This window comes from Prorops nasuta, unplaced genomic scaffold (assembly GCF_024137725.1).
Source record: "Prorops nasuta isolate Cenicafe-Biocafe unplaced genomic scaffold, Cenicafe_Pnas_1.2 PNAS00002, whole genome shotgun sequence".
Taxonomy (NCBI): domain Eukaryota; kingdom Metazoa; phylum Arthropoda; class Insecta; order Hymenoptera; family Bethylidae; genus Prorops; species Prorops nasuta.
Window position 1 is genome coordinate 10,131,472 of NW_027116799.1, and position 25,960 is coordinate 10,157,431.

Below are 25,960 nucleotides of genomic sequence, written 5' to 3' on the forward strand. Positions count from 1 at the left end.
GTCGGATTCAGCAACCTTGATGTAAGGCGTCTGATTACTTTTAATCATTATGGCTGCAACTGGTTAGTATTGAAGAAAGTATAGAATTAATAATATTTTATTTAATAGTAATTTTAAGATCAGTTGCTCACGAGTGAATAATATAAAGATAAGTTGCTGAAGTTCTGTTGTTGTATACTTATTATGTTTTTATGATATATTTATATTCTCTATCATCTTTGGAATATTACAATACACTTGATACTTGAGCTATATTTAATAAGAAAATTTTATACAGAATCACTTCCAAGTGAAATGCTTGACCTCAGTGGCCAGAACTTGAAGAAACTTGGTCGTTGCCCTTTAGATGTTGACATAAATACTCTTATTGTTGATGATAATGAATTACAACGTCTTGATAATCTTGATTCTTATTGTAGAATTAGTAAGGTAACATAAGTTTGTTTAGTAATCGTTATCTATAAGGTTTTTTTTATATTCATAAATTATTCATTAATTTTAGCTTTCTATAGTAAGGAATCAATTGCTACGCATGTATGGTGTGTCAAAGCTGCACAATCTTGTTACTTTAAACTTGTCAAATAATAGCATTTTAACCATAGAAGGTATCAAAGATATGAAAAATTTACAAACCTTATGCTTGGCTGGAAATAAAATAAAAGTAAGCTCTGACTTTACAATTAACTTTAATATAAACTAGTTAGGTTTCTTCTACAAATTCCATGTTTATTACTTTTATAGTCCATAGAGCATCTTCATACTAATGTCAAATTAGAACACTTGGATTTATCAGAAAATAGTATCAGTCACATTTCTGATATTTCTTATCTTAAGCATCTACAGGTATTTATCACTGCTATTTTGCTAATTTTGAAAATATAGATATAATGTTGGTTAATTAACGACAATGAAAAAAATTATATTATAGGAGCTCTTCTTGCACAATAATCGTATAATAACTTTAGATCAATGCGAACGCTACTTACCTGCATCCATCGAAACATTAACATTGGCTAAAAACAATTTAACTGATTTAAATGAAATGTCTCATTTAGTGAATTTGAAGAATTTGATCAATTTCTCAATTGCAAATAATCCTTGTGTTAATATAACTGATAACAGCATGTATCCTTTTCAAATCAATGTTATTCTATTCACTATATAAAAATATTTATTTTTCTTGACTTTTCAATCATAGTGGATTTAATTATCGTCCATTTCTTATCAATTGGTGTATGAGCTTGAAATCAATAGATGGACATGCTGTAGATGCTATAGAAAGGTTAGATTAATTTCATGTTAGCTCTTTATTATTTAATTCAATGCTTGTCAAATGGTTTTGCCAAAAAACTTTTATCTCTAATGGTATATTACAAGCAGTTAAATACCCCAGTGTGACCTTAATATCTATACAATTGAATAGGTTTGGGTGACATAGTGGTGGTCTGAGCATCTGTAATTTGGTAACAAAGGTAAGAGGCTATCCATTTGCCAAGTGCTGATTTAAATTATATCTAGTAGCTGGTTAACCACCATTAAACATAAATTAGGACAGTATAAATAATTATGAAAAATAACTTTCTATGCTATTTTAAAATCTATTCTTTATTGTATACTAAAGGGGTTGTTCTTTTTAAATGTTGTTTTTCTGAACTTTTTGGAAGGAATATTTGTTTTGAGGAGCCAAAAGTGCTCAGTCAATTGGAATTTTTATATCTTATTTATTAATATTGAAAGATTATTTAGGGATTTTGGTTAAAAGTAAAATAAGGGAAACAATTCACTACAGAGTATTTTGATAACAACCATGCAAAAGAAGGATAGTACCCATAATGTTTCAAAAAGGTTTTACTTGATTTTGCTGTTTTTTCATAAATAAGTTCCATAATAATTTAGTTTTCTTGTAAGCTAGAATAAGCGAGATATTTTATTTTGTTCTCTCTCTCTGTTTCTTTTTTACATAAAGATTTGAAAAAATGAAAACTTTTTTTATCAAAACTTAATTTAAGAAGAAAACATAAAAATGATGTAAGATATCTTAAGTATTCAAATTCAGTCAATAGCTAGACTTGTATGGAAAATGTGTGAGAAATAACGGTGTAATTGGCTTAATACTTTTTATATATAAGACATCATGGGGGAGGTGGGTACCATTCATTTTCAAATAGATATTATAGGGATTCTTGATCTTACTCTTATTTTACTTCAAAAATTCACTTAATACACTTAATATATTATTAAATATTATATAAATGTTCCACTATGTCGTGTTTTCATGGTATATGAAAAAAAAATCTCTAAAAAGTTTTTAACAAACCACTGTTTATAGAAGATGACTTCCTAAGAAACTAAAAATCATATGAGGCTTCATATTAGTCCAAGATGCATTTGGGTATAATGTTACTAATAGAGTATAAGATTGACAGGTTGATCTATTTATAAGAGCATAGTATTAAGCATTTTTTAATCTTTTATAGTTTTTTTGCAAAGGACTAGATTTAAAAATGTTACAGGACATTTTTTCTTATAATTATAAATATTATCTAAATTTATGGGATAGCTAATAGTTAACCAACTACCCAATATGTAAGGATGAATAATTTTAAAGGCCCCAAGCAAATATCTGAAAAGATTACATAATAATTAATGCGTTATATTACCTTTAACTAATCTTAAGTAGGTTGCTTTTAAACAATTTTTTATGGCAAAAAGGTAAAATGTTCCAGCAAGTGATTCGGAAACCTCAATTTAAAATATGATAGTGTATATAATCATAATTTTTTAAAAGTAATTTTGTATAATAATATTTGTACAAGTTATATAATTTTTATATTTTGTTCCAACACATTTCGTGGCAGGACAAATAAAACTTTCAAATTTCGTTTTAGAACGAAAATCAAGAGATATTCTTAAAAATTATATATTTGTTCAGAGAAATACACAAGGGTTTTTAAAATTATTGATTGTTGATTGTTGAGCAATTGATGAGTTTTTTAATTTGAAATTTGATATTTTAACAAAAAATGGAGTTTCAAATAACTGTAAAATGATCAGTTTTAACCAAATTCAATCTAAAAAATTCTATGAATTTCTTTAGAGAATATTGTGCTCTTTCATTTTTGACCAAACTAAACATAACTGGTTGAACATTTTTCAAATAGCTTGTTCTCTAAAATCCAAAAAAAAAAAAGAAAAAATAGTTTCGAAGAAACTGTATTTAAATGTCAAAGAGTTCAAAGAGCTATTGACGTACATCGAATTTGTGGATGTTTCAAGGAACTTCTCAGCTACGCTATTTAAAATAAAGTGAAAGACATCGTTTTGGGTTCTTGATATACTTTTTTATGTAAAAACAATCGATGTTTAAAAAAATGAAAATTGATATAATTCTTTAATATAAAATAGGTGTTTAATTTTCAATTAAAAATTGAACAGTAACTTTGGCATAACTTCACAAAAATTAAGCTCAAGTTAATAATACGACCTTCAGCCCTTCTTGGAGTAAAAAGACTGAAATATTTTTTTATCGTTTGGTTGTTTATGTGGATATTTGCAAGGGACGATTAAAATGATTCACCTTTTGCTATTGAAAATGTAAAATAACAAAAGCTTTAACCTTAGCTTAAAAGCAGAGTGGTTATATTCACAAGGCCGAGGTAGGCAATTTCGAGTTGGCGAGCACGAGTCACTTGCACAATATTTAGCTTCAGTTTGTCCTCTATCAAGTGAATCGATGGAAAATGAAACTGATAAAAAGCTAAGACTCATATTAAGTAAAGCACAACACCATCAACAACAATTGAGTCAACAGACTGATTTGGGAAATGTAAATAGCTCAGGTGACGCAGGAACGAGTCCTTCTCCTGCAACCCGACGCAGATTGACACAAAATAGGACCAGTTCTCCAAGACGACCCGGTTTGCATAATTTCATTCAATATTAATAATTTTAAGCGGATCATGTACATCGATACAGCAAAGATTTACTAACGAATTCGTAGTTCAATGAAAACAGGCTTATATTTGAAACTACTTTAGTTCCTTCGTAGTGATTCAGAAATCCCAGAACTTGTTCTGTAGACTGAATTAATTGAAAATTGGATAAAATGTCGAAAATAAATAATTCTATTTTTTAATGTGTCGATAATATTTGAAGCTTGACTTAGTCTACAAGAAAACATTAATTTAGTCCAAAGAGCTTCATTCCAAGAATCCAAAAACACTACAAATACTGCAATTCGTGCTTAAATAATGTCAGAAAAATTAAACTAGTAAAACTAAGCGGTTTTTGCAATAGATTTCTAGGTTACAATAAAAAATGTTAGTAAATAATTATTTCTGTATAAAACCGATAATATGAAACTAGCTGATTTCACCTTAGTACGACAAGGACAGATAGACAATCAAGTCCCCCACTCCATCCTCTGTTAACTGTTTGTCTTAGGGCCGGTGTCAGCACATAGCAGGCAAGCCTCATATCCAACATAAGAACTAAAAATCGGAAAAATGCCAATCAGAATGTGTACTTTCAGAGTTTTGCAGTTATGTTGAATATGAGGCTTGCCTGCTTTTCGTACTGACACCGGCCCTTAGCAAAAGTCAGTGACTAAAATGCAAAAATAAAAGCTCTGAGTTCACCCCCCCCCCTCTTCCGTGTGATATATAATTTGCTATTTCAACTATAGGGAGCGTGCAGCAAATACAATGATAGCAAAGTATCAATGTGTAACTGTATACATATAAATAAATTGGTACCCCTAAACTGCGAAAATTGGCCGATAGTTTGGGCTGATAGTATGCATACAGGGTCTTTTCCTAACAGCGGAGCATAGGAGATTCGTGTTAGTTGACTATAGCACTCGGAATGATCGAATCTGAGAGCGCTGATTGGTCAATATTGCGTAGTACCAAAATATAATAGGCCGTTACCAATAGTTGGATACGAAAAATGAGATTCATCCGCCATCTTGGTGTGGAGAAATGTTTACATGCTGATCGTAGCAGAAAGAGGTGTAAAATGGAAAAATGTCAAATGTTGTCGTTACTAAAGTAAAAATTGAATACTTTGAATGAAAATGAAGAATATTCGTACTTTCCATTCATTATTTTCAATTTTTACTTTAGTAACCTTACCATTTGACATTTCTCCATTTTACACCTCTTTCTGCTAGGATTAGTATGTAAACATTCTCCACACCAATATGGCGGATGAATCTCATTTTTTGTATCCAACTATTGGTAACGGCCTATTATATGTTGGTACTACGCAATATTGACCAATCAGCGCTCTAAGATTCGATCATTCCGAATGCTATAGTCAACTAACACGAATCTCCTATGCTCCGCTGTTAGGAAAAGACCCTGTATATACCAAAACACATTCTAATCTCACTGTCACTGTGTTGGTATGCACGGTCCCTATTGCGCTTATAATACTGAACGTAAAAATGGACAAAATTATAGCATATTCTCAATTTCCTATAAAATGGACTAAATTAAAAATTATTCCAAAAGGACCATTAATTTTTTTTTCTATGAATGATGGAAAATAGGTATGATTTGCACAGTAATACGTTACATTATGAAAATATTGTGTGCCTGGCACACAAAGAGCTTATAGGAACAATCTTGCAGATACAAATTTCTAGTAAAATTTATTGTTAAAAAATAGAAAAATTTACCGTACTCCACCGTACCATGGAGATATAATGGTAACACTATAAGAATTTTAAAAAATAAAGGAATTTTTCTTATCGACATGGTAAATTTTACGTTTTGCACTGTAAAAAAATACTATAATCGTTAAAGAATTATTCCTGTATAGAATATACATATTTTTATAAATAAAAATAGGGTTATAATTGACTTATACTCTAAACGTAATTAACATTTGTAAACATAAGGCTTTAGTACAAATGAATATTTAAATAACGAGACTTAAACATTATGAAAACTGTGACCACTCACAGTGGATAATTTTGGTGCCCCTACCGAAGATATCTATTGTAATAGATTAGGTTTCTTAATATGTTTAAGTCTTAACGTTTAAATATTTTTGTACAGCTTCATTCTGAATATCACTGAATTAAAGTTTCTCAAAAATTCCCTCAATAATTATTGAGACAGTACGGTAAACACTATAAGGATGTAGGTACCTCCTCCCGAATAAACTTACGTTTTATCCATAGTGACAAAGTAATATATTTAATAACTCACGGGTATAATTTACAAATTTGTAAATTTACCGTTCTGAGTAATAAATTTCTCCAGCGCAGCATGTAAAGTTTACGGATATAGCTCATATAACTATTCTTTCACAAAACGCGTAATCATTATACGAAGATGCTTAATATTTACCATTTTGCTCAATAAAATTCGATACTATATAAATACGCCCCAATGTTATCTTGTTTAGCATAGTAAATATTATAGGAAATTTCTTTCTGTGCATGAAATGAAATGTAATAAATTGATAAACACAAACTGTTTCACATAAAATAGGAAATTAGCCTACCGAAATCCATAGTTTTTATGGTAAATGGCTATAATTTTTAATATAAAAGACAATGGGCCATTCCACGTCAAAACGGACAGATTTCCGAGTACAACACCGATTTTTTGTTAATAACTATATGTCAATATATAAGAAAATACAAGACTTTTGGAGTCAGTTAGAGTCAAAAATTTTTTTTCGTTCCGGAGATTGAGCTGTCAAATTTTGCACTTTTGCTGTTTTTGGTAAAAACACGTAATCTTTGAAAATTTATATATCCTAAACGAATAAAGATAGAAGACTCTGGTTGGAACGAGAGGACTCAGGAAGAATAATATTTTATTAGAAAAATATTTTTAAAAAATAGTTTTTTATAATTGGTTAAAACTATTAACAATTAAAATAAACATTTGAATTAACAAATGTGTTGTCATGCTCTGATAATTATAAAAAAATATCTGGAATGTTCCTTGGAATGCCCTCTATAAAGAAAAAAATTAAAACGCGTATACTCTCTTGGTGTTCATAGTGAAAAAAAAAATTTTATCACGACGCGCACGGCCAGAGCGGCGTAAACCGGTGAGGCGCATGCGTAACTGAGCGCAACGAGTCTCTACATGTCGGAATCCATCAATCTAAAAATAATGCGAGTTAATAACATGTTTTAATTGTTTGTTTATGTTTTTATAGCTATTGTAAATTAACAATATATTTATTATTATTTTGCTTTATAAGCAGTCGTCATTTATTTACAAAATAATAAGAAATAAGACATTTGAACATTGCATTGAATATACAAATTATATACTAATTTATATTTACATATTGTATTAAATTATGGCAGAAGAAAATATTATTAATATGAAACTGCTATACTGAAAATATTTAACAAACTTTTACAATTGTATAATTATTTGATAGAGAAAAAGCTTTAGTTTGTAATTGTGTTGTTGAATCTATCGTTAAAAATGCACGATAATTTCTAGTTCCTTTAACTATTTTCAATTTTCAAAAAAATCTCTCGTTCAAATTATTTTAATGCATATTAAAACACTTTGAACGAGATTTTTTTGAAAAGTGAAAATAGTTAAAGGAACTAGAAATTATCGTGCATTTTTAACGATAGATTCAACAACACAATTACAAACTAAAGCTTTTCCTCAATCAGATAATTATACAATTGTAAAAGTTTGTTAAATATTTTCAGTATAGCAGTTTCATATTAATAATATTTTCTTCTGCCATAATTTAATACAATATGTAAATATAAATTAGTATATAATTTGTATATTCAATGCAATGTTCAAATGTCTTATTTCTTATTATTTTGTAAATAAATGACGACTGCTTATAAAACAAAATAATAATAAATATATTGTTAATTTACAATAGCTATAAAAACATAAACAAACAATTAAAACATGTTATTAACTCGCATTATTTTTAGATTGATGGATTCCGACATGTAGAGACTCGTCGCGCTCAGTTACGCATGCGCCTCACCGGTTAACACCGCTCGAACGACGCTTCTGGCCGTGCGCGTCGTGAAAAAATATTTTTTTTCACTATGAACACCTAGAGAGTATACGCGTTTTAATTTTTTTCTTTCTAGAGGACATTCCAAGGGACATTCCTGATATTTTTTTATAATTGTCAGAGCATGACAACACATTTATTAATTCAAATGTTTATTTTAATTGTTAATAGTTTTAACCAATTATAAAATACTATTTTTTAAAATATTTTTCTAATAAAATATTATACTTCCTGAGTCCTCTCGTTCCAGCCAGAGTCTTCTATCTTCATTTGTTTAGGATATATAAATTTTAAAAGATTACGTGTTTTTACCAAAAACAGCAAAAGTGCAAACTTTGACAGCTCGTATCTCCGGAACGAAAAAAGATTTTTGACTCTAACTAGCGCAAAAGTCTTGTGTTTTCTTATATATTAACATATATTTAAAAAAAAAATCGGTGTTGTACTGCGAAATCTGTCCGTTTTGACGTGGAATGGCCCAATGTAAATTTTTCAGTTGGGCTAAACGTCCTGTGAGTAATGCATATTCATTTTTAATCAATTCTAGAAACCAAACCAATGCTCTGATCGAGATGTTTGTTAATTTAGCCCATTTAGTAGAAAATGGGATATATGCTGTAATTTTATTCAGCTTTTTATGACAAGTATTGTGACCGTAGGGATTGGACTAGTAAAACATGACGCAGCTGTTCCAAATACTATCCGATTTTAAGGGGGTTGCACTGAAGCGCAAAAAAGTACTTCCAAATTATCTTCTACAATTTTAGAAATGTAAATATTTTAATAGGGACCAAATTGCCTCATATTGATCTGCTTAATTGACATAAAGGCGTGTTTTTTGGATAAAAAAAAATAAAAATCGTATATTAATAAATATATTTTATTTCCTATCAATAATTTAAAAAACTGGAGTTTTTACGACGCTTCGCCCAACTTTAGCGAGTATTTTGTCACCGAGAAAAAAAATCCTCTAAATCTAGAAGATTTTTAGGAAAACTATAATAGTTCAACAAACATAATTTTGAAATCCGTTTCAAATTTATCTCTCTTGCCCAATTACAGTTTTTCTAAAAAATCTTCTATATTTATAGGAATATTTGTTCCTTCTTGCTAACAAATTACTCACTGAAGTATATCGAAGCGTCTCTAAGGCTACTTCTTTCAAAAAAGTTAAGTAAGAAATAAAATATATATTTTTAAATATCCGATTTTTATTTATTTATTTTTTTTTTTGAATCCAACAGACAAGCCTTGACGTCAACTAAGTAAATCAATATACGCCAATTTGGTCCCTACGAAAATATTCACATTTCTAAAATTGTAGGAGATAATTTGGAAGTATTTTTTAGTGGCCAAATGCATCCCTTTAACGGGATCCCTCACGCGTGCTTTACCGACAGTACAAGTCAAAAAACAATTCGTTTAATAAAAGTAAAATGCGAAGCAAATTGCAAAAACGGGCTTCTTTATGACAAGGTGCCAATTCTAACGAGTCAATCGAGCTTAAAAAAACTAAAATCGGATGAAGAATAGCGTTGTACCACTGTCCCGCGTTCTTGAAGTGGAAATAACCAAAAGTAACCTCTCTTCAAGAACGCGGCACAATGGTAAAGCGTTATTTTTCAACTAATTTGAGTGTTTTTAAGTTCGTTTGACTCGTTAGGACTGGCGCATTGTCCAACAAACGCCCGATTGTTCAATTTGCTTCGCATTTGACTTTTATTAAACGAATTGTTTATTGACTTGTACTGTCGTAAAGCACGCGTGAGGGATCCCGTTAAAAACAATCAATGTGAAAAAAAGTACGTCATATTTTATTAACTCAGTTCCTACGATTGCAATGTAGAACATAACAATTTGAAAAAATTATGACATATTCTCCATTTCCAGCAGAACGGACTGAACTAAAAATTATTTCTATCGGGGATCATTGGTTTGGTTTCTAAAATTTATTAAAGATGAGTATGCATTGCTCACAGGACGTTTTGCCCCGCTGAAAAATTTACGTTATATTTTAAATCGAACATTATAGCCATTTACTAACGAAACTATAAAATTCGCGGTAAGAGCTAATTTCCCGTTTAATGAAGAACAGTTGTTCATCAGCTTATTACGTTTCATTTGATAATTGTCCCTATAAGTTCTTTGTGTGCCAGGCATATATTCATATTGTTATGTATTCTTGTGCAATTCATAATCATTTTCAAACTTTTCTAGCAACAAAATTAATGGTCCGATTGGAATGATTTTTAATTCATTATAGTTTATAGGAAATTGAGAAGATTGTATAATTTTGTCCATTTTTTATATTCAGTATTATGAGTGTAGGAGTTGATATAGTAAATTATATCAGACAGCCGGGACCGTTCAGATCTTATTTCTTCGTGTTCACTTCTCTGACCTTTGGTTAAGACAAACAGTTAACCACAGATGTAGTGGGGGACTTGCTTATCTATCTGTTCTTGTAATACTAAGGTGAAATCAGTTAGTATTATATTATCGGTGTTATACAGAAATAATTATTTACTAACATTTTATTGTAACCTAGAAATCTATTGCTAATCAGTTTAATTTTACCAACTTAATTTTTTTACATTCTTTTAACGGGATCCCTCACGCGTGCTTTACCGACAGTACAAGTCAATAAACAATTAAGTTAATATAATTCAAATGCGAAGCAAATTTAACAATCGGGCATTTGTAGGATAATGTGCCAGTCCTAACGAGTCAAACGAACTTAAAAGCACTCAAATTAGTTGAAAAATAATGCTGTACCATTGTGCCGTGTTCTTGAAGAGAGGTTACGTTTGGTTATTTCCACTTCAAGAACGCGGGACAGTGGTACAGCGTTGTTCTTCATCCGATTTGAGTTTCTTTAAGCTTGATTGACTCGTTAGAATTGGCACCTTGTCATAAAGAAGCCCGTTTTTGCAATTTGCTTCGCATTCGAATTTTATTAAACTAATTGTTTATTGACTTGTACTGTCGGTAAAGCACGCGTGAGGGATCCCGTTAATTACAGTATTTGTAGTGTTTTTGAATTCTTGGAATAAAGCTCCTTGGACTAAATTAATGTTTTCTTGTGGACTAAGGCAAGTTTTACAGATTATCGACATATTAAAAAATAAAATGATTTATTTTGGACATTTTATCCAATTTTTAATTAATTCAGTCTACAAAACAAGTTTTGGGATTTCTGAAGCACTACGAAGGAACTAAAGTAGTTTCAAATATAAGCTTGTTTTCATTGAACTACGATTTCGTTAGTAAATCTTTGCTGCATCGGTGTACATGATCCATTTAAGGGCTTCGCATAATGATAAATATGAAGTAATTGAATATGAAACATAAGCATCTCAGTGGTTTAAGACGATTCTCTCTGCAAGTCCGACCAATAAGATGCTCATTGATCATATATTCTACTTCTTATACTTTTCATCATGTAGAATATTTTTAACGGGAAGATATGGGAGAGAGAAGAGGGTAAATTTGATCATGGGAGTCATTTGAAGAGCTTAAATTTTCCTACAAAATAAATTTCATAATAATCGACACAAGCTTTTATCAGATTAGATTCATGTGGTGCATTTAATAGCTGACGATTAAACTACGTGACAGAGTTCAGCTACTTGGCAAAATTAAAGCTATTCAAGTCTACCGTTTTTGCCTCTATAACGTCACGACAGAGTAGCTTCGACTAAATCTTAGGATCAGTCCTACCAAGCTCCTTTAAGTTAAAAATTACAGTGTGATTGATTTAATGGAGTTTAGTAGGATTCCCCCTTAGTTTTCAAACTACAACATTATTTGAAAACTGGTTTCAATGTTTGTAACGGCTTTTGAATAAAATTACACGATTATCGATAAAAAAAATTTACAGAAATGAATAGTTGTATTATAAAAGTAAAGAAGAAATTGCAAAATCGGTCTATGTTATCGAAATGAGTCTTTTATACTTACAAATAATGACGCTGAAGTTGGCAGCGACATTCCAGCAGCAAGTTTCGCTATCGAGACGCTCTGAACTTGCGCGACACCCGGTATACGCTGCATTTATTAAAATAAGTAATAAAAGTTTTTACATGCACTGCCAAATAGCTATCATGCGCAAATGTTCTTAAGGAAACATAATTTATCCTTAAAACATTAATTGTGTAAATTAATCATTAAAAATAGTTTATACAGGAAATTCATTTTCCGAATCTTTTAAATCATAATTAACTAAGAAAGAAATTTTTTTAATTTTTTTAAATGACTCCTTATAGAAAATTTCATGCTGAATCAAATGGTATGACGTTTTTTAGGGGGAACGCGGTCTCCTTAATAATTTTTTTTACATAGAAAGATCGTCAAACGCTTAAAGTAAGCTATACAGTGCAGTACATCAATTCCAGGCTAATATCTGATAGCAGGAAATTTATCAGTTATATGCTTGGAAACGATGTACTGCATTGTCGCCTATCTTAAGCGTTTGACGATCTTTCTATGTAAAAAAAATTATTAAGGAGACCGTGTTCCCCAAAAACCATAAACCATTGGATTCAGCATGAAATTTCCTAAAAAGAGGAGTTATTTAGAAACATTCAAAAAATTTCCTGCTATCAGATATTAGCCTGGAATTGATGTACTGCACTGTATAGCTTACTTTAAGCGTTTGACGATCTTTCTATGTAAAAAAAATTATTAAGGAGACCGCGTTCCCTAAAAAACGGCATACCATTGGATTCAGGATAAAAATTTCTATAAGGAGGAGTCATTTTAAAAATTTAAAAAAATGTCATGCTATCAGATATTAGCTTGGAATTGATATACTGCACTGTATAGCTTACTTTAAGCGTTTGACGATCTTTCTATGTAAAAAAAATTATTAAGGAGATCGCGTTCCCTAAAAACCATAAACCATTAGATTCAGCATGAAATTTCCTAAAAGGAGGAGTTATTTAGAAACATTTAAAGAATTTCCTGCTAACAGATATTAGCCTGGAATTGATGTGCTGCATTGTCGCCTATCTTAAGCGTTTGACGATCTTTCTATGCAAAAAATGTGATTAAGGAGGCCGCGTTCCCCAAAAAACCATATACCATTGGATTCAGCATGAAATTTCCTAGCAAGATAAGAGGTTTAAATTAATTAGAAAAATGTCCTGCTATCAGATATTAGCCTGGAAATGATGTACTGCACTGTAGCATATTTTAAGCGTTTTATGATCTTTCTATGTAAAAAAAATTATTAAAGAGACCGGGTTCCCTAAAAAACGGCATATCATTGGATTCAGCGTAAAATTTTCTATAAGGAGGAGTCATTTAAAAAAATTAAAAAAATTTATTTCTTAATTAATTATGATTTAAAAGATTCGGAGAATGAATTTCCTGTATAAACTATTTTTAATTATTAATTTACACAATTAATGTTTTAAGAATAAATTATGTTGCCTTAAGAACATTTGCGCATGATAGCTTTTTGGCAGTGCATGTAAAAACATTTATTATTTATTTTAATAAGAGCAGCGTATATTGGGTGTCGCGCAAGTTCAGAGCGTTTCGCTAGCGAAACTTGCTGCTGGAAAGTCGCTGCCAACTTCAGCGTCATTTACAAATATGTTATATAAAGTTGAAAATATTAATTGATTCACAAATAATGCAAAACTTTTAAAATAAGTAATTTTTTAAAATTACACATGGAAATGTTCAAACAGAACATAACTAGTTCTACTTTCTACCGGCAAAATGTTGCTAGTGAAAACGCCATAGGTACAACAGAAAGAGAGAAAGAACATTTTTCAAACCTTGACGTATTTATTTATTTGCTGATATTGCTGCAGCACTTGGTCAAATTAAAAATAATAATCTATAGCTTTGCCATTCAATCAATACACCGAGCTTAACAGAAAAATAAGGCACGTGTTTTCGGAACGCTATTGAAAATGTTACTAACCGCCGTGGGCCCATGTGACCCCTATTACCTGTCATAAAAACCCCGCTCTCTCTTCAGGAGTCGCGAGGCTCACCATATCAACAAATAATATTATGGTGCAAATGTGCGAACTACTTATAAAGCAGCAATTACATAGGATTTGGAATTAGTGAAGGCACAGTCTGGTTCTAAATGCCCCCCCCCCCCCCCCACTTTAACGTTCAAGTCTGAGTGGTAAACCGCTACTTAAAATTGTATACATCAATTTCTGCATATGGGAATTACTAAAAAACTGTGATTTACATTTGTTAATTTCTGTAATTCTTTACTAATTCCTAATAACTTCCAGTATTTTACCTAGAATTCTGAACCATTCCTAGTAATTTTTAATATCTCCTATTAAAGTTTAATAATTTATGTAATAATTTTTAAAAAATTGTTACTTAAATTATTAATAACATTCAGCAAGAAGTAATATTTAACGTTACTTTTCGCATCATGGTAAACAACCAAAAATAAGCATTTCTTAATATTTATTTATATTGCACACATTTATTTACACGTTTTATACAATAAAGTTTCACAAATTAAAAATGATAAAAAAGTGAGTATAGAATTTGAAATTTGTAACAATTGTGTTTTACATGTGTGCAACTAACAATAAAATATAAACTCCTCACATATATTTAATATGCATTTAGTAATAAAACTAATCTTCGTATAGTTAACAAAGCTAATGCATTTTAATCCTAAGGATTTTGATACAGAGTGCACCTTAATTTATATTCCTTATTAATAGCTGATAAATTACTAGAATTCTGAAAGAAAGGACAGAAAGTAAGATTCTTGTAGGACCATAAAAAATAACTTTTTTGTTTACAATAGCTATATCGTTATCACGTGGCCATACGAAATGATCTATAACTCCAATTTGAAAAATTTCAATTTTATTTTGTCATCGTGCATTTCAATCACACGACCAATATAAATTGTGTCATCATAAAAAATAGCATAATATCTTTCTAACATTGTACAAAGTCTTGTGGAAATACCAGTTAAATTATTTTCGACGAATACACTTTGATGGTGCTCCTTTAATTGTGTATTTTCTTTTGGAGGATTTAGACTAGGCTGACATTTGGTCTTTTTTCTTTGTTTGGTTTAATTGCAACTTGTCCTCTTTTAGCTACGCGCGATCCTTGTATTACCGATAAATCTTCTTAATCCTTCCGCACTTCTCCCTTGCAATAATCCAAAACCAGTAATAAGATGATCTTTCAACTATTATAGATTTATACTCAACTACAATGTTTACAAATTGCGAATCTTTTGTGACTAGTGATTGAACCTGTTTCAAAAAGTCTTTTAAATTACTAATTTTTTTGACTATTTCTTTTTAATTCCTTTAATTAATTTCTTACAATTCCTAGATAATTCTCGTTGTTTCCTGCTAATTTCTACTAATTCACATTAATTCCCCGCCAATATCCATGTATTGCCTCGGTAATTCCCCGAATTTCTATACCAATCCCTGCAGCTGTTTACTCCTCGTCCAAGCCCATACAGTTATATCACCTGGAAGATCAGAGTGGGGGTTTCGTTTATACCAATATTGGTTTAACTGGTTGGGGTCGGTGAAAGCAATCTGGGTCAAAACGGTCCTCCCACTTTGACGTCCAAGTTCAAACAATTATATCAGCTGGAAGACCAGAGTGGGGGTTTCATTTATACCCTTATTGGTTTCAGTGCTTGGGGCAGCGTTACCAACTCCGCCATTTTGATTATACTACGGTGTACAGTGATGTCAGTGATGCCAGAATCAAGTTTCTAGCAACAAAAATAAAGTTAACCGCTAACCAGCAGCAGTATAGAAAATTCGAAGGGAAGAGGTATATTTCCCTTCCCTTCAAATTTTCTATACTGCAGCTGGCTAGCGGTTAACTTTATTTTTGTTGCTAGAAACTTGATTCTGGCATCACTGACATCACTGTACACCGTAGTATAATCAAAATGGCGGAGTTGGCAACGCTGGCTTGGGGTCAGTGCAGGCAGTCTGGGTCTAAACGGTCCACCCACTTTGACGTCCAAGCCCATACAGTTAAATGATTTGGGAGGCCAAAGTGGAGGCTACGTTTAGACACAGACTGGCTTCATTGCTTGGGATATAGGCAGTAGTTTCCAATCTAACAGAGAACGTAAGGAGAAAAATGATCGGGTGGTTAGTTTGGCCTGTAAAAACCACGGAAACTGATATTGTATGACGTAGAAACGAGCCGGCCAACGCATGGAAACGAACGTTTTCGTTTTCACAGAAGTTTCTAAGCATTTTTTATGATATTGCATGAACAAATTGGCAAAAGATAAAGTGAGTTTGTTTAAATATGTATAGTCTGCTGCGGCCAAGTTTATTGCCTCGCTCGAAGAATGTACCTGTATTGTTATGATTAAAAGGGTGTTTTTATAAGTTAGCCTATTTCAACGCTCCGTACTATCAGCTTCCATGCTTCCTATATAATTTCACTTACTAATTTTTTAACTACTCATAAATAATCTGCTATCGATTGTTTTTATAAACCGTATTGTACATTGTATATCTTGCAAATTTATAGAATAATTTATGAGATTTTATCCGAGCTCTGAACGTAACTGTATCACTAGAAGGTTCACTATTTATATAACTGTTTCTTAATTATCTTAATTAAAACTTTTATATGAATGGAATCAAGCGTTTGTATAGTAATAATTATATTTGTCTATCTATTAATTCATCTCTTCTCTCTCTCTCTCTCTCTCTCTGTTGCACCTATACTATAGCACTTTGCTAGCGCCATTCTGCCGGTAGGAAAAGGAACTCCTTCGTATATATATTCTGCTTTCTCGTTATCGTGTAAAATTTTATAAAAGTTAATAATTTTTTAAATTTTGCCTTATTGGAGAATGAATTTAAGTTTATTTTATTTTATACACTCATAGAGGAAGCTTTTTTTGAATAAAATATACTGATTTTGCAATTGCGTGTTTATGTTTATAATATAAAAAGTAAGTTTTAATTGATGCTTTATCTTTTTTTTTTATTGAAAATTGTGTTATTTTGTTCAAGAAATGCTTCTCTGAGGATTTAAAGGCTGTTGCAAAAATTTGAAAGCGGTTTTTAAATAGCGATATACGTTGAAAACAAAGATTTCAGATGAAATTTCTCTGTAATGTCAGTATACGCCTTCCTGTTAAGAAATGTTTTAAGTTACCCGAGCCGAAAAATTTGGTCTGACTTTAACCTAAAATTTAGTTCAAAAACAGGCCTTTAGATACTATAATGTTACCAGCATTTGGACTATGTAGGGCTAAAACAGATCAAAGCAGGTCTCAGATAGGTCAAAACCAGGTCTTATAACCTGGTCTTGACCTATCTGAGTAGGCTTAAATCAGGACATGGTTAGTAAAATTGCTTCAGCTGTGTTGAGAGTAAATGTTAAATTATAAAATAATTATTGAAAGTTAAGATAAGTCATGTAACATTATTTATATGTCGAGATTGGTTACGATAACCTAACCTAATAAGTTTAATAATTCTGAGAGAATTGTCCCGGTCTCCCTGGTCTGGGCCTGGGTTGAGCAGCCCTGATTTGGTGCCGCTGGGCATGTATTTAAGTATGTTCGCGAATTACAAATTGGGAACGAGAACGATCCGCGCGGTAGCCACCTGGTGTTGGCGAGTAAAAGCTGGGAACATTTAGTTTAAAATCAAACTAAATTTATAGCATAACCTTCTTTTGATCTAATACAGTTTAACCCCTTAACAGTACATAACGCATATGCGTCAAAGCGAAATTGACCACTACTGGTAATGACGCATATTGCGCCATGATATAAAAACATAACAAAAATGGTACAATATATTTAAGGCTTGATTTCTTAAGGTATTTAGGGTTGCTAGATTCAAACTTGACGTTAAAAAATTAAATTCAAAATGGCCAATCCAATATGGCGATCGCAAAATTAGAAAAATAATATTTTTTCTGAAATCATGTACTTATACGTTTTTTTAATAGCTGAATTCAAATTTGATGTTAAAAATTAAGCACACACACATTTCAAAAAACTTCAAATTAAAGAAATAAATACATGTTAAAGCACGAGAAATACAATAATTTAGAAGAACAAATGTATCAAACTTTTTTACTATTCACGTTTTTTCAAAATTGATGGAAAAAGATTTTCAGCAGATTTAACATGAAATATTTATTCAGCTGTCACAAAAAATATGTAAATACAAAGTTTTATCGAAACTCGTTATTTTTTTATTTAAAAGTCCTCCATTTTAAATCTGCCTTTTTGAATTAAGTTATCAACGCAAAATTTAAATTCAGCTACCCAAAAAACATATAATTAAAAAGTTTACCGCGGATTCAATTATTTTTATGCTCTACCAATAGTGGACATTTTAGTATTTTTCCCTACACTGTTAAGGAGTTAAAATCAGACCAAATTTTAGCATAACCTTCTTTTGATCTAATGTAGTTTAAAAGTAGACCAAATTTGTAGTAAATGAATTTTTCATGGCCTGTTTTTGATCTACAAAATATTTCGAATAGGTCAATATCAGGTCAAATTAGATCAAAATAAAATCTTTGCTTTGTCCGCATTGCGAAGTATCAAAGGAATTAGACTATAAGCAGGACAAATTTTTCGACTCGGTTTATTTTTATACAATTTTTGTAAAATTAGCATGAAATATTAATTGGTGCTAATATGTAGTATCTTTTAAATTAGGCTCGTCTCGAAATTTAACAAGGATAAAATCACCAGACAGAATGGCTTCTAGTTTTCACATGGATGCATTGGTATCTTCTTGCCACACTGTCTTGAATAGCGAACCTGAGCCTTTAATGACGCAAAGTTTAGATCCTAATATGCTGTGCAATACACTAAATCTAAAAATTTCAAAAGATTCTTGCTTACAGAATTTGAATGGTGAGTTTTATTTTAGAGTATTAACAAGATGACCATAGAAAATATGAAAGTGTTAAACCTTTTAGTTCCAACGACGATATATCGCTGTGTGTGCAACGGTGCTTTATTCTTCGTCTTGCGAAAAAACTTTATCTCAATGCAAAGAATAAGAAGCCATATCACATACGTAATAATATAAGTATCGTCATTGGTGCTAAAAAGATTAAATGGAAAATACTTGTAGAATGTCTGTTTTATGAGAACTATTTTCTCCGAATTCGCTAGATGGATTAATATATATTTGTTTATCATTGTTATTAACTGTAATAGCTACAAAGTACTATTTTATTGTTTAAGTATTTATTATTCTTATAACAATGACAGCTGAAAGCATGCATTAAAAACTTTTGTTACAATATATGGAAATCGGTGTAATAAATAACCTGTCATTGAATTACTAAGAAAATTTAATAAAATTATGCAAATATAGCTTACTTAGATCTAAAATATAAAAATTTTGAAAATTCTCAACAGTTAAGTAATGTTTCTTGATAAAAAATTATTGAAAATTTTTTTATATTATTGAGGCGATCTTCTAAATAACTTTTCAATCGAAATTTTCGGACAAAATTACAGCATTATTTGAAGACCAATCTCCAATTATTTGTACTGATTTAATGACGTCGCGAATTTGTGTTCATTTTCTTAATAAATTAGTTAAACTTTTTAAAATAAAAAAAATTATTTTTTTTTAAATTACGTTTTTAGTTTTTTTAAATCTTACTGGCCTACTAGAAAGAGTAGTTTGCGGCATCACTCAAGAGGCATAACGAGTTAAGTGTTAATCTTAAAATAACAGCGGAATATTTTCGGAAATTTCGAGCTGAAACGTGTTTAAGCTATCTCACTAAAAAACTATTGGAGAGATTTCTGCAAGACCAATCAGTTATTTAGTCTATACGCTAGTAGAGTACTAATACAATCGTATTGTGGTGAAAATGCGTAGCAATCCATATGCATACTAAAAATGCTACCTTTGAGTAACATTTAAAATTGTTTGGAGTATTTTATTGTATACGTATGCAGATACACATTTTCACCATATTGTATTTGTATTAGTACTTTACCAGCATATTTTCAATGTTTGAATAAACTTGGCTTAGTAGATTTCGAGTATTTCTTCCAGCATTTGAAATTTTACATTTCGAAAAAAACACGTTCAATGTTTGAGGAATACCCTTATTATATGCACGATAATTACGTTCATAGATAGTAATTTTAAATGGGCTTCCAGTTTCATTATAAAATGTTGCCATTATCTTTAACACTTGGTATCATAAGCTTGGAACGTATTTGTACAATGTCATGGAAGTGAAAATGTGTGTGGTACATATACAGATACGTTAATGAATCCTATATATATCGCTAAATTTTATCATTGTTGGGGTAACATTTTTCATATACAGGATCTTTTCCTAACAGCGGAGCATAGGAGATTCGTGTTAGTTGACTATAGCATTCGGAATGATCGTATCTTAGAGCGCTGATTGGTCAATATTGCGTGGTACCAACATATAATAGGCCGTTACCAATAGTTGGATACAAAAAATGAGATTCATCCGCCATATTGGTGTGGAGAATGTTTACATACTAATCCTAGCAGAAAGAGGTGTAAAATGGAGAAATGTCAAATGGTAAGGTTACTAAAGTAAAAATTGAAAATAACGAATGGAAAGTACGAATATTCTTCATTTTCATTCAAAGTATTCAATTTTTACTTTAGTAACGACAACATTTGACATTTTTCCATTTTACACCTCTTTCTGCTACGATCAGCATGTAAACATTTCTCCACACCAAAATGGCGGATGAATCTCATTTTTCGTATCCAACTATTCGTAACGGCCTATTATATGTTGGTACTACGCAATATTGACCAATCAGCGCTCTCAGATTCGATCATTCCGAGTGCTATAGTCAACTAACACGAATCTCCTATGCTCCGCTGTTAGGAAAAGACCCTGTATGTATACAATTACACATTTCACTTGACTATCGTTGTATGTATATGTGCCAGGACTATTATTGTAAATTAAGAAAATATACTATCTTCGGCCTACATGTATTTCCCTTCTTATACATGATAGCTTTCTTTCCAGAAATATCGAGTCCTCTGCAAGCAGCAACTAAATTAGTGCCAGTTCCAGAATCTTTAATGAGTCCAGATTTCCGACCTCCTTCAGGACTATCTCGAATTTTACCTAAAACAGCGCCAAGCAAATTAACGTCACCATGCCAATATACAGCACCAATTAAAGTGTTAAATGACGAAAGCGGAAAAGCTATCCCTATCATAAACACGGTAAATCCAATGGCAAAAACCAATATCGGTACTATAAAGACAAGTACTGTAACGAAAAGTAACTCGAATACCAATTGCATTGCTGGTAAAGCAAATATTGCTAAGCCGGTAACTGTTCATACCAATGGGAAATACCAGCATTACGTAAAAGTTAATAATTTTGTTCAAAGTAAAACATTACCAATTAAAAAAAAAGTGAAAAATCCTTCAAACTCAGACAGAAGCATACAAAGACCCAAAAGTGCTGGTGAAAGATTAAAATCTAATCTTATAAAGAAGGACAAAGAGGGTACTGAAATTGCTGCTGTTTTAAGTAGCGATGAAGATAGTGAAATATGCCAGGCAAAATTAGACAGTATTAAAAATAAAGCCATTCAGCGACAAAAAGAAGATAATAATAAAGGTAAAAATAATGACGGTATGAAAATCAAAAACATGAGATTATTTTTATATATGGCGAAATTTACCTTATTATATTTTTTCTCTTAACCTGCGTTAGATCAAGATCAAGCTGAAAATGCAGCAATCTGTATTCAAAGAATGTGGAGAGGATATCATGCAAGAAATTTAAATAACAAAGCAACTAATATATTAAAAATGATCGAAATGACGAGGACAAATAAATATATTCAGTGAGTAATATAATATTATAAATCGTGTAGAATATATTTAATTATCTTCTGCCAACCCAACAACCCGAGATAGAAGGTCTTTTTTTCAAAAGAATAGGTATACAATTGTTTAATACTATGGCGTTCAGTGATACCATGTTGGTGTCGTACGCAAAGCTATCGGAGAAAGGCCGGCAACAGGCGAAATGATTTGAAACAGTCTTAACAGGGCGAAAGAAAGAATCACGATTAAATGTGCTGATCGTATAGCATTAATAATATTAGAAGGTCGTATCAGAGATTTTTCCTACAGTTGGCCCTTCTATCTCGTATTTGCAAAAGATAATCAGATACTCTGTAGATCTTAATGTGAAAGTTATTTTCGCGTGTAACAGAAAATTATCCATTGATATGGAAGCAACGAGAATAGCTCTTGAAAATGAGCATAAATTGCAGCTACTTCAAATGCAAGCAATAAATGCTTTGTGGAAAAAGTTGGTGAGTTTACAGCACAATAATCGAGAGAATACAGATGGTGAATATTCTGTACAACCAAATTCAGATATAGTCAATAACTTAGCACTGACATGTAATCTTTTGCATTCACAGGTAAGATTTGCATAATTTGAAAAGTAATATTTATCGCAGTAGCTTTGTATATGTTAATTTTTAGGTACAACAATTGCAAGAATCTATGTCAGAAATAAAGCGCTGTATGGGTAATTTACAGCCAAAATCCACTCACATTGATAAAGGTGTAGCAACTCAAACAGAAATATCAGCTGTACATACACCAGCAGGAGAAGAATACGCATTTCCGTATGCTCGCCCCAGTAGGCCACAATCTTTAGCAATTCATCACCAAACTGTTCATGAAACAAATAAAAATAAAAGCTTTGCCTCTAGTCTCGTGGATAGTGTTTTGAAAAAAGTTTCCCAGTCAACTGATACAACCGATGATGAAGTTAATACTGACATTTTGAATTCTAATGAGAATCTCCAAGTCACCGACTTAATTGAAAATGAAGATCTTTTTAAGAGTAGTGAAGAAATGAGGGATTCTGGAATTAATAATGCTGTCCATACAGAGATTAGAAAGAAATATGAAAATGTCATTGAAGAGACTATGATAGACGGAGAATTTTGTGAAGAGATATTATGTAAAGAACTTCACAATCTTATTAACACAGAAAATGCAATAGAGAAAAAATCTGAATCAAATATGGAGTGATGTTATAAGCGCATTGCCAAAACTAAGTATATAATGTTGCACAAAGAGACGTGACACTTTATAAATCCACAAACCCTAACTTTATAATAATTATATGCACATATAGAACATATAGGATATGCTCACTGTACATAAATAAACCGAAACTATTTTTAGCTGTAATAAAAAGAGATCAATACGTTTACAGCACATTTTTAAAATTTTTCACACAAGTGGGCGGTACTTTATAATCAGGAACTATAGCATATTACTTCTTTTATTTAGATAGGCTATACAGATGTTTTAAATTAAAGAAAAAACAAAGGAGAATTTAATTTTATTCAAGGAGTCTATAAAGATACATCGTTTTGCTCATTATGAATGTTGTACTGACCAGCTAATATTACTGTACAAATAATCTGATTAACGAAGGCCCGTCTTATTCATTTCGGTAATGTAAATTGTATTTTTGTTTAAAGACTGTTATTTCATTGTAATTTAAAAAGTATGTTTAGTAATTTATCACAATGATTGCATTCGAATATAAATTACATTAAAGTGGATGTTAAAAAGGTTATTTTTTTAATTTTACTAAGGCGGTCTTCAAATCTACTCCAAATAAGTAGAAAAAATATTACTGGAGCCTGGGCGTTGAGAAAAAATTCCAAGTTGGTGTACCAATCCTTTTACTTATTCCTCTTTAAATAACATAGAATTTTGACGGACTGTGAAAATGAATTTTGGATCTTACGTGACAGATGCCTTAAACATTTTTGAACCGTATAGAACTATCAAGTATAGGTACTATTATTTGTAGAAATTGGGAAAGAATGTTCTTTTATATACATAAAGATTAGCACATTACCGAAATCAACCAAAACCCAGCTTTACGGCGGATCTCATTCATATGCCAATCTTTGTGTATGTAAAAGGAAATTCGTTCAAAATTGTTGCAAATATTAGTAACTATAATTGACAGTTTAATACGTTTTAGAAAATGTTAAAGTAATCAGAAAATCCAACATCATTTTCCACAATCCGTTAAATTCCTATGTTATTTAAATAGGAAAAAGTAAACGGTTTGGTGGCATTTTAGAATTTTTTTCAGCACTCAGTTTCCAGGGATATATTTATTTATTTATTTGGAATAGATTTAGAAGGCCCCTCGGTAAAAATCAACAATACCCTTTTCAACGACCACCCTAAGGTTACGTATTATATGAATTGTTGGAAGTTTTAAAAACTTATAGCCTAGTCAATTTATACTGCCGTGCAATGGAATAATGTCATAACAGCGGTAAACATTTAGTCGCAAAAATGAAAACTAAGTTATGATAAAAATTTATTACAATGTTAGTAACAGTTGTGCCCTCTATGAACAAGAGCTTAAACATTCAGGATACGTATTACTAGAAATTTAATAACTGTTACGTAGTAATTTAATTTAGATTTCTTTTATTAAGTGTTTACTGCCGATACGACTTTTTTTTCGATTATATGGCAGTATAGATCCTTTAATTATGGTAAATGAAAATGATGAATAGCTTTTTTTTTATTTATATTATAAGATATTATTGTTTAGATATGACAGTATTATTATATCAATGCCTATTTTTATTAGTTTTAAGTATCTATAAATATGATTTTTATGTATTTTAACTCCCATAATGTGTGTAATATAAATATGAATATTGGTCTGCCAAAAATGATGAAACTATTTACAATGAGATATAGTGAGAATCAGTTTTAACCAATTAAGTGGAAATAATCACATTATTACCGATGTAAACAGTCACTGTATTTAGAATCGAAGGTAAATAAATTTACTTCTTCTTAAATGTTTCTTTTGTATTCAAATTTCGTTCTGATTACCTGTGGTTTACGAAAATGTGTGTATGTAATGTGAGAAGATTAGTGTCAAAGTAATATTCCAAACAATTTTATAAAGCCTACGTGTGGCACAGAAATATCACAGTTACGTGAAAATATAACATTGATATTACATACCATTTAGGAAAATGACATGGAAATTACAGTGTTGGCCAGGTGCTACAAACTTCAATGTTATTCGCAATCCCAACATTCGCAGTATCTTCGCTGTAATTGATGATATGTTTATCGGGACTAAACTGTGTACGTGTGCTCACGAGTTGGTATAAAAATAAAAGCTTACAGATGATGTCTTTTTATGTGCTTTATTCAATTTTTATTGATTGCAGTTTGACACAATTCAGTTGATTAAGGGCCTGCACACACAGTTTCCGTAGCTACTTTACGTTAAGTTAAGGCAGGATTAAACTTAACCTTAGCTTAGCGCACACAAAAGATTGCTAAAGTTAAGTTTCTTGAGGCAGGATGCTTGAAATAAACAGGTCTGAGGTGATATTTTTATATTTATAAAGAATTTTTGCAACTATTATTGTAGTTATGGTAAGTAAATGATATTTATCCTACGAAATATTTTTTCTTTGAATCATCTAATATGTTTTAATGTTTCTGTGAAATATGATAGTAGATTATTACAATATTCAAGAAATTAACCTCGATCCTTGTAATATAATACATGCAATATATGTCACGCAGGATGCTATAAAAGAAACCGATCACGATAATTATTGTGGCTATTGGAAGGATATAGATGATCCGAATAATTTTGAAGTAGAAATAGCCACTGATGTAATTACAGAGGATAAAATAAATATCCTAGAAAAAGAAGGGGACGATTTGTTAATAGAGCTGTATCGGGAAAGAAAATTTCTATACAACAAATAAGATAATAATTTTAAAGATGTATTCATGAAAAATAATGCATGGGCAGAAATTTCTACATTTATGAAGAATAAAGAACTTGGTAAATAATTATATATTGCAAAAAATTAAAGGTA

The 25,960-nt window shown here is 30.9% G+C and overlaps 1 protein-coding gene across 3 annotated transcripts; it reads left to right on the plus strand.

Annotated features, from left to right (window-relative positions):
• On the plus strand, positions 1 to 24,882 carry Cep97 (centrosomal protein 97kDa). 3 transcript variants are annotated; one of them, XM_066736953.1, is made up of 12 exons: positions 1 to 62; positions 278 to 429; positions 503 to 661; positions 742 to 843; positions 929 to 1,125; positions 1,199 to 1,282; positions 3,622 to 3,917; positions 18,698 to 18,913; positions 21,052 to 21,657; positions 21,754 to 21,886; positions 22,261 to 22,474; positions 22,539 to 24,882. In XM_066736953.1, the coding sequence occupies exons 1-12, from the start codon at positions 50 to 52 to the stop codon at positions 23,094 to 23,096; spliced, it is 2,730 nt and encodes a 909-aa protein (XP_066593050.1). In that variant the 5' UTR covers positions 1 to 49; the 3' UTR covers positions 23,097 to 24,882. The 3 variants fall into 3 exon arrangements, with proteins under 3 accessions (XP_066593050.1, XP_066593040.1, XP_066593058.1); XM_066736943.1 differs by having other exon boundaries at positions 18,713 to 18,913; positions 21,052 to 21,672; XM_066736961.1 differs by lacking the exon at positions 18,698 to 18,913 and having other exon boundaries at positions 21,052 to 21,672.
• The last annotated feature ends 1,078 nt before the right edge of the window (positions 24,883 to 25,960 follow it).

What these genes read in the sequence shown, in the direction of transcription:
- Cep97 (XM_066736953.1), top strand. An exon ending in CTTATCTTAAGCATCTACAG is followed by an intron (nt 844 to 928) that starts GTATTTATCACT and finishes ATTATATTATAG; the next exon opens with GAGCTCTTCTTGCACAATAA. An exon ending in GCTGTAGATGCTATAGAAAG is followed by an intron (nt 1,283 to 3,621) that starts GTTAGATTAATT and finishes CTTTAACCTTAG; the next exon opens with CTTAAAAGCAGAGTGGTTAT.